At 62.1% G+C, this 8,497-nt stretch overlaps 2 protein-coding genes across 2 annotated transcripts; one reads left to right on the forward strand and one right to left on the reverse strand.

Moving 5' to 3' along the window:
* Positions 1-639: 639 nt before the first annotated feature.
* On the forward strand, positions 640-4,174 carry CERCAM (cerebral endothelial cell adhesion molecule). The gene is given in 11 exon segments (XM_035890190.1): positions 640-743; positions 944-1,061; positions 1,142-1,276; positions 1,363-1,567; positions 1,644-1,763; positions 1,914-1,990; positions 2,179-2,285; positions 2,395-2,527; positions 2,705-2,828; positions 2,831-2,954; positions 3,940-4,174. Coding segments are annotated over 11 exon segments (1,452 nt in total). The 5' UTR covers positions 640-669.
* Positions 4,175-6,923: 2,749 nt separating this feature from the next.
* PTRH1 (peptidyl-tRNA hydrolase 1 homolog) lies at positions 6,924-8,400 on the reverse strand (the record flags this gene model as incomplete). Its single annotated transcript, XM_035890338.1, has 3 exons — positions 6,924-7,161; positions 7,596-7,641; positions 8,291-8,400. Coding segments are annotated over 3 exons (348 nt in total), but the record flags the coding sequence as incomplete, so codon positions are not given.
* Between the last annotated feature and the right edge of the window lie 97 nt (positions 8,401-8,497).

The following is an 8,497-nucleotide window of genomic DNA, read 5'->3' on the forward strand; positions in this document are numbered from 1 at the left end:
TCTGCCTTGTCTGTGTCCCAGGGGGTCCCCATGACACCAATGCCTGGGGCGCAGCTCAGGGCTCTTTGATGGTTCAACGGTGCTGGGGAGTGTGGGGACTTGGGTGTTGCCCCAGTACCACGTGGGGCTCAGCTCTCTCTGTGCTGGGGTCCCCGTGAACATCGTCGCAAGGTTGGGTGGGAGAGTTGGGGATGACGGCTGTGCATAGCAAGGGAAGGTTTGGGGAGGGGGATTTTTGCTGCCTGTTGGGGCCTTTCCCCTGGCTGCTGGAGCTGCAGGGCACAGTGGGGTGCACAGGGGTGCTGTGGGGTGCATGGGTGGGAGGACGAAGCCACTTCTGTTCGTGGTGGGCAGCCACAGGGCTGGGATGGGGAGACCACAGCCAGGTCTGCCGCCAGGCTGTAGGGACATGGTGGGGGTGAAAGCTGCAGGACAGCCTGGCCAGTGGCGGCACTGGGGAAAAAATTACCCGTTTGCATTCCCCCTCCTGCCAGTGCTGCCTTGGTTCCTTCAAATTACATGTTACGTTCCCGAGCGAGTCCGTCACTGGCTCAGCTTCTTGGCCCCAGGAGCGCTTCTAGTGTCCCTTGGTGGGGGGAGGGACCCTAGAGGCTGATGTCCCCTCACCCCAGGTGTGCAACGGACCACAACTCGGACAACACAACTGCAATGCTGCAGGAGTGGCTGGGGGCGGTGGGGAAGGACTACCACTCGGTGGCCTGGAAGGTACAGGAGGAGCCCAGGTGAGGCTGGGAGGTGCTGGGGGGGACGGGTGTGGGCTACGAGGGGCTCCTGGAGCAGTACCCCACTCCCCGGTGGGGACACTGCTCGGAGGAGCTGGCGGGGAGGCAGAGCTGGGCTGACTCAGCCTGGCACAGGCGGCTGCACCGAGTTTGTGCGTTCCCAGCGAGCGGGGTTAACCCCTGCCTCCCCCCCCGCCCAGCTCCTACCCCGATGAGCTCGGGCCCAAGCACTGGAGTGACAAACGCTATGAAAACCTGATGAAGCTGAAGCAGGAGGCTCTCACCTACGCCCGGGAGCAGCGGGCAGACTACATCCTGGTAAGGGACACAGGGTGTCAGCAGGGTGGGGGCTGAGGTGGGCGTCCCCGTGCCTTCAGGACCTGTGCTGTCCCCTCCAGTTTGTGGATACCGACAGCATCCTGACCAACAACCAGACCCTCAAGTTTCTCATGGCGCAGAACAAGTCAGTGGTGGCCCCCATGCTGGACTCACAGACCTTCTACTCCAATTTCTGGTGTGGCATCACGCCCCAGGTACGTCCCCAGAAAGCCCCAGGGAAGGGGACCCTCCCCATTCTGAAAGAGCCCCCCACCACGGAGGTATCACTGGTGTGCTGCAGGGGTACTACCGCCGGACAGCCGACTACTTCCCCACCAAGAACCGGCAGCAGGTGGGCTGCTTTGCTGTCCCCATGGTCTATGCCACCTTCCTGATAGACCTGCGGAAGGAGGAGACATCACAGTTGGCTTTCTACCCGCCCCATCCCAACTACACCTGGGCCTTCGATGACATCATCGTCTTTGCCTACTCCTGCCAGGCGGCTGGTGAGGGCTGGGAGCCTGGGGGGGAGCACTGGGAAGTTTGGGGGGGGCCGTGGTGCTCAGCCGTCCTGCCTGGCAGGCGCGGAGGTCCATGTGTGCAACCAGCAGCGCTTCGGCTACATCAATGTCCCTGTGAAGGCCCACCAGACGCTGGAGGACGAACGCGCCAACTTTGTGCATCTCACGCTGGAGGCCATGGGTGAGCGCCCATGGGTAGCGAGGTCCCAGAGGTGTCCCCCACCCCAGGAGTGATGGGACCTGGTGCCAGTCCCTGGGGCAGGGCTGTTGGCCCTGGTTCCCAGCCCGGGGGGTCCAGGCTCCGCTGAAGGGGTGTCCTCTCTCTCTGCAGTGGATGGCCCCCCCATGCAGCGCTCCAGGCACATTTCCCTTCTCCCCAAGCCACTCACAAAAATGGGCTTTGATGAGGTGAGTTCCCAATGGACCCCCCGTGTCCCCCTGTTCGTCCCTCTGGCTGCATCCATCCATGGCAAAGGGCAAAGCCTGCCATGGGCTTCTGCTGAGCCCCTTGTCGCCCATCCTGCGGTGGCCAGGCAGGCTGTGTCCCCCGCCATGACAACATGCCCCCGTGGTGGGGTTCTCTCCTTCCTTCCCAGATCTTCCTCATCAACCTGCTGCGGAGACCGGACCGGCGCCAGCGCATGCTGGCGTCCCTGCAGGAGTTGGAGATAGCCCCACGGGTGGTAGATGCTGTGGATGGGAGGTGACTGTGGGGATGTGTGTCCCTGGTCTGCAAGCCCCCCGCGTCACCCTGGGGAGGAGAGAGGGTGGCTGGGGGGGACGCCTTGCCAATGCAGCCCCTTGCCTTGCAGCACCCTCAACAGCAGCGACATTAAGGTGCTGGGGGTGGACCTGCTCCCTGGATACTACGACCCCTTCTCTGGCCGCACGCTCACCAAGGGTGAGGTTGGCTGCTTCCTCAGCCACTACAACATCTGGAAGGAGGTATGGGGCCATGGGGTCCCTACGGGCCACCAGCACAGGGCAGGGACCCTGTAAGCATCACCAGGTCTCTGGAGGACCTGGGGAGAGGGTTGTTCGGTGGGGTGAACAGACCCAGTATGTCCAGTATGGCCCAGCATGATGCTGGGATGGGTTTGCACCTCTGGCCCCTCCCTACAGATTGCGTCCCGGGGGCTGGAACGGTCAGTCATCTTTGAGGATGATGTGCGCTTTGAGGCTGCCTTCCCGGCGCGGCTGCGGCGGCTGATGGAGGAGCTAGAGGGAGCACAGCAGGACTGGGACCTCATGTAGGGGCAGGGGCCGGGGGGACGGGGGGGGGGGGGCCTTGGGGCGTGCTGGCTGCAGAGCCCCTCTCCAAAATGCTGCCAGTGGATGAGTTCCTGCCCATCATGTATGACAAGCACCCCAAGTAAGGAGTGGGGGCTGCAGGAGGGGTGCTGGTGGAGTGGCACAGCCATGCCAGTGAGGGAGCATGTGTGTCTTCTCCGCCGTCACCGTCCCACCCTGTTCCCCCCCCCCCAGCATTACTCATGCTGGAGGAAAACATCTGTAGCATGAGCTCATTCTCCCCCCCCCGGCCGCTGCTTGGCTGCCGGCCTCTGGAAAATGGCCCTCTGCCAGCGTGGGGTGGGGGCACAGCAGCAGGGACAGAACCAGGGCTCAATGTTGGCCCCACAGGGGGGTCTTGGCCCCGTGGTGAGGGGGGAGCAGGCCCCTGCGCCCCAGTGCTGGGGGGCTGTGTGGTCCCCTGCCCCTGGTTGTCGGTCTCGGCCCCATCTTGGGGCACCTCCATGCCTCTCTTCCCAGGCAGGGGTCAGCAGCAAGGCTGTGTCTGGGGAGGGGGAGGCAATTCGAGGAGGTGGGCAAGTGCTGGCGGGTGGGTGTTCCGGAGGAGAGGGGGGTGGGAAAGCCAATAAGCAGGATGGTGAAACAGAGGGATTAGGCCTGTAAAAGGGAGGCTGGAGGTGGACAGAGGGGCGGATTAGTGCTCTGGATGTGAACCAGGAGCAGCTGGGAGTCCCATGCTCGCCGGGATAACGGGACCAGACAGCCCTGGCTGGGGGCCAGTGGGGCCAGGCCGGCGCGATGCTGTGCTGGAGACCCCCGCTGTGCCAGGGCCGGCCCCATGCCACCGAGGCTGGTGGGGAGAGACAGGTCCTATCCCCTCTGTGGTCCCTCCCCAGCCAGGCTCTGCAGGCAGCAATGGTGCAGGGCAGCCCCCCAGCTTGGCTGCCTTCCCTGCCCCCCCTCCCCGGTACCCCGTGTCCCTCCCCGTCACCTGCCCTGCGCGGTGCCTTCCCCAGGTGGTCAGTATGCTTTTCCCACCTTTTTCCTCCACTGGGCCATGCTCTGTAAGCCAATTTGTCCTCTTGGGTCCACTCTGCTTTCCTCAGTGAGGATTACAAGCGGCACTTCGCCCCCCGGGACCTGCTGGTGTTTTCGGCTCACCCCCTCCTGGTTTATCCCACCCACTACGCTGGGGACAGCAACTGGCTGAGTGACACCGAGACCTCCACCATCTGGGATGATGACACCAAGAAGACTGACTGGGCTGGCTCGCAGAAGACGCTGAGGGACTCGCGGGGCGGTGCTGGCTACCTCCGCTCCACAGCCCACGACGAGCTCTGACGGTGAGCAAGGCCATGGGACCCAGGCGTGTGGTGCCGGGGACGGGGGACAGAGCAGCTGGGAAGCATCTCCCTGCGAGTGACATGTTCGGATGTGTCCCGGGTACCTCGTTTCTTTTTGCCATGTGGCACCAGCTCTCCCCATCAGACTCAAGGCATCCCAAAGGGACGAGACCTTCTCTTCCAGGCGGAGAAAGGGATGGGGACACAGATGCCCCACGTGGGGCTGCACTGGGCTGGAGGAGACCAGGGGACCAGGTTCTGCCACTCCCTGAGTCCATGCTGCTCCCTAGCCCCTCAAGCGAGGAATGGACAATGCTCCTTTGCCTCCTGCAAAAGTCACCCTAGTTTGGAGATAACTGGGGGCATCTCGAAGGGGAAAGTTTCGCCCTAGTGCTGCTTGCTCCCCCCCCTCCCCAAAATGGGTCTCCGTGGGGCCGTGTCTCCGCAGGGTGACCGTGCAGGCAGGCGAGCACCCGCACTCGCTCAGCCCTAAGGCAGCACCACCACGGTTAATGCCGGGTCAGACTTTCCCTGTCTGAGGTTGCTTGTCCTGGCAGCAGAGCCTTCCCTGGGAGCAGCCAGACTGGGGGAGGCTGGAAAACAATCCTCCCACCGCCTCTCCTGCAGGCGTGAATGCGTCGGGGCTGCCTCTGCCTTGACCACTAATGTCTGCATCCTTGCCTCTTAGGGAGGGGGGACTGTGACCCAGCTGGGACCTCTGCGGGCCTGTGGCCTGATCCTGCCTGCTCCCACTTGAGAGGTGCCGCTGCCCTGCAGAGATCCCCCCAGCATCCTTCGAATCTGCACGTGGTGGATCCACCCAAGGCAGGATTTGCCCCAGAGGGCTCCCGGAGAGCCCTTTCCCTGCCAGATGGAGGGACCAGGGGAGCGCTGTGCTCCGTCTCTGCTGAGGACACATCTCCAGGACTGCCCTGAGCGATGCCAACTCTGCCGTCCCCCACCAGCTTGGACTTTGGGGAGTGTTTTTCAGGCCGGGGGTTGGCTCCCGCAGTGGCACACGCAGCCTCCTGCCACCAGCCGGGCTCGTCCCTTGCCTGTGCCATGTCTGGGCTGAAGCCCAGGGAGGATTAAAGCACACCGTGTTTGAGCTGACGTGCCGGGTGCTGGCTCTGCCAGGTGGCATCGCCCCACAAAGCGTCCCCAGGATGTACCCTGCCGGGGTCACCTCGGAGCTGCGGTGGTGAGGGTCTGGCGGTTCCCCCAGCTGGGGATTGCTTTGGGAATGAAATCTGTAATGGGGAAAGGAAGGGAGGAAGGTGGGGTGTGAGACAGAGATTGGAGCTCACCCTTGGGGTCCAAGGGTGAAAGGTGGGTGGCATTTCCGTGGAGCTCAGCTCTCCCCTGGGAATACTGATGAAAACTATTTCCCTCGTTGGCGCTAGGTTTGGCCTTGGGACCGACAGCCTGACACCAGCTTGAGCACCGAGATGTGCATCAGAGTCCTGCTGGGCTCCGGCATCTGTCACCTTTGTGGCCAGCTCTGGAGGAGGGTGTTTGCTTTCCAAGAGCCTGGGCTTGTTTGGTGCTAAAACTCAGCTCCTCAGCAGGGCGATGTTTGGTTGAAAACTGAGGGTTTTCTGGGGCGGAGGAGCAATTTCCTTAAAAACATGGCAACTAGCCCCAGTCTGGGGGAGCTGGGGCAGTGTGAGCTCCCTGCCGAGCTGCCGCCTCTCTCCACCCCTGCCTGCCAGCTGGCTTTGGCCCTGGAGTGACTGCTGGGGTCAGCCCTGTGACGGTGGGTTGCTGCCTTCACCCAGGGTTTGGGAGGCTGCGCCCCTCTTCTCCCCACAGCTTAATGAAGGCGATGGAGCAGCGGGTGGAAGCCTCAGTAGCCAAGACCTGCAGTGGGATGGCTGAGACCACCGAACAAATGATCCAGGAGATCATCATTCAGGGCAGGTTGAACAACTACAGCAGGGACCTCCTGAAGGAAATCCACTGGCTGCAGATCACGTAGGACCTGAAGATCCGAGTGGATCTGCTGGAGAACAGGGAGAAGGGAGGTGGCCAAGTGCATGGTCTGCAACTGCAGGGTCCCAGCCAGTACAGGCACGGGCGATGCAGCAGGGTCCATGGAGAGGTGGTGGCAGGTTGGGGACACTTTTGCTTCCCTGCCTGTCCCCTGGTTGCAGGTAGCCTCAATGCTATGGGAGGAGCTCAGGAGCCGGCAGCTGGAGTGGAGGAAGGAAGAGGCAGCAGCACTGCAGTACATGTGACCCAGCAAGGGTCCCAGCGCTTGTTCCAGCACCTGATGGGACATGGGCAAGGAGCAGGGTTTGGCTGAAAACCACCTAACTCAAAAGCTATGAAGCCAGCCCTGATACTTGCTGCAGCTTGGTGGGAGCAGTCACCATTCCAGGTGACTCGTGCTTTCCACAACTTCTCAACAAAGCCAAAGTGGTTTTGGATCCTGTGGAAGATGCTCCCCTTGTTCCCCCCTTCCCACTGGAAGCTTCCCTCCAACCTGGGCTGGCGGAACAGGGATGGGAACATGGATTTAAGTCACAGAGAGCCAGGGACAGCCAGAGTTTGGCGGGCGGCACAGGGGAGAGGGACAGGAGCAGGGCAGAGCCAGGGGTGAGGGTTTATTTAATTTCTGTGCCAAACTGCTGTATAAAGCCACTGCAGGGGCATCTGCGTGGGGACAGACTAGGGCTGCTTCAATGCTCAGCCAGCCTGCCCAGCAGTGCCAGCTCTGCTTGGCACCACAGGTGCCCTGACGGGCCCACAGCGCTCCATCCATCGGCCACGTAGGTCCCCGGGGGGTTTGTGTCAGCCCCTGTCCCCTGGCTCCCCTGCGGGTGCTCTCCTCCCCAGGATGTGCTCCAGCAGGCAGGGCACCGCCTGAGCCAGGACCTGCTCCAGCCTCTCCTGCTCCCCGGCGCTGAATGGAGCCAGGACATAGCTGGACACTGTAACTTCACCCTCTGGCCGCCCAATGCCGACCCTGATCCGGGTCATCTCCTGGGGAGAAAGAAGGAGAGCTGGAGGAGCTTCACCACACAGGCCCAGAAGAGACAGCACTGGGGCAAGGGGACAGTGCTGCGAGTGGGGCTGGGTGGTGAGGGAACAGTCTCTCATGTTTTCCAGGTGGTTTTGAGTGCTTGCTCCAAGAAACATGATTTTGGAAGAGGCTTTTGCTGGGCTGTGCTGAGATCCCAGGCTCCTGCCAGGCCTGGCAGAGCTGCTCGAGCTAATTGTTTCCATGTCCTCCACGGCAGCCAAACTGACATCAGCCCTCAGGGAAGCAGAGGGAAGGAGGGGAAGGAGAAAAGGGGGGAGAGGAAAGGGAGCAGGGGTTTGTCTGAGGGGAGTTGGAAGAATGGGAGTGGGGGGAACAACAAGCCATGCATTGAGGTGGGGGCAGGATTGATCCCCTTCCATTGAGGCCCACTCACGTTGGAGTGTAGAGCACTGATGCAGGATCGGACCCCGTTGTGTCCCCTTGGGAGAGAAGGAGAAAAACTCACGGTTAGTCCAAAAGAGAGACCCCCTCACCACAGTATGGTCTTGGGGTCTCTCACTGCAGGGACTTGGGGATGTGGTCCCAGCCAGGGGCTGCAGGCCCCGTGCCCTGGCTCCACAGAAACATCCAGCCTCTGGGGCTGAGCGCAGCTGGCTGGGAGGATGAAGGGAAGCGGGGCTGGGACAGCACGTTCTGCGCGTCTCAGCTCTTGCTGCAGCTGGTGCATGTGTGCCCAAGCGCTGTGACCCAGCACCAACCCTGCCCTGGCCTGCAGTGGAAGACTGAATGTCTGAGGGTTGAAGGGTAAATGTCTCAGGGCTGACCCAGGAGCTGGCGCTGGGGCAGGCAGAGTGCTATAAAAAGCCCATGTGGTGTTGCCAATGGGATGGGTCCAGCCCACAGCCGCTTCCAGGAGGCTCCCTGCTCTTCTTGCCAGGGCGGGAATGGGGAGGCTGCCCAAACAGCTGGCTATTGCTTCTGCAACTGGGATCGGGCCTAGGGCTAGTGCTGGGGCTAAAAGCACCATCAGGCTGGTGGGACGGGGCCAGGGACGGCCCCCATGCCTGTAAGGGCACGGCAAGGCCTCGAACCAGCTCCCAAAACCAGAGAGCTGGGGCCAGCCCATACCTTGCACTGCCTCCCAGCTTGATCGCCACCTTGCCCAGGGCCTTGTCCAGGTCGTCATGCACCAGGTAAATGTCTTCTGGGCGGAGGTTGTAGATTTCAGCTTTGGAAACAGAAATGCAACCCAAGGAATGAGGGGGAAATAGACTCACCAGGCCCTGACCCTGGAGGGCTGGGCAGGGGGACAGCAGGGCCACCCTGGGGACAGCA

This window comes from Egretta garzetta, unplaced genomic scaffold, assembly GCF_000687185.1.
Source record: "Egretta garzetta isolate BGI_Z169 unplaced genomic scaffold, ASM68718v1 scaffold190, whole genome shotgun sequence".
In the NCBI taxonomy this organism is placed as follows: domain Eukaryota; kingdom Metazoa; phylum Chordata; class Aves; order Pelecaniformes; family Ardeidae; genus Egretta; species Egretta garzetta.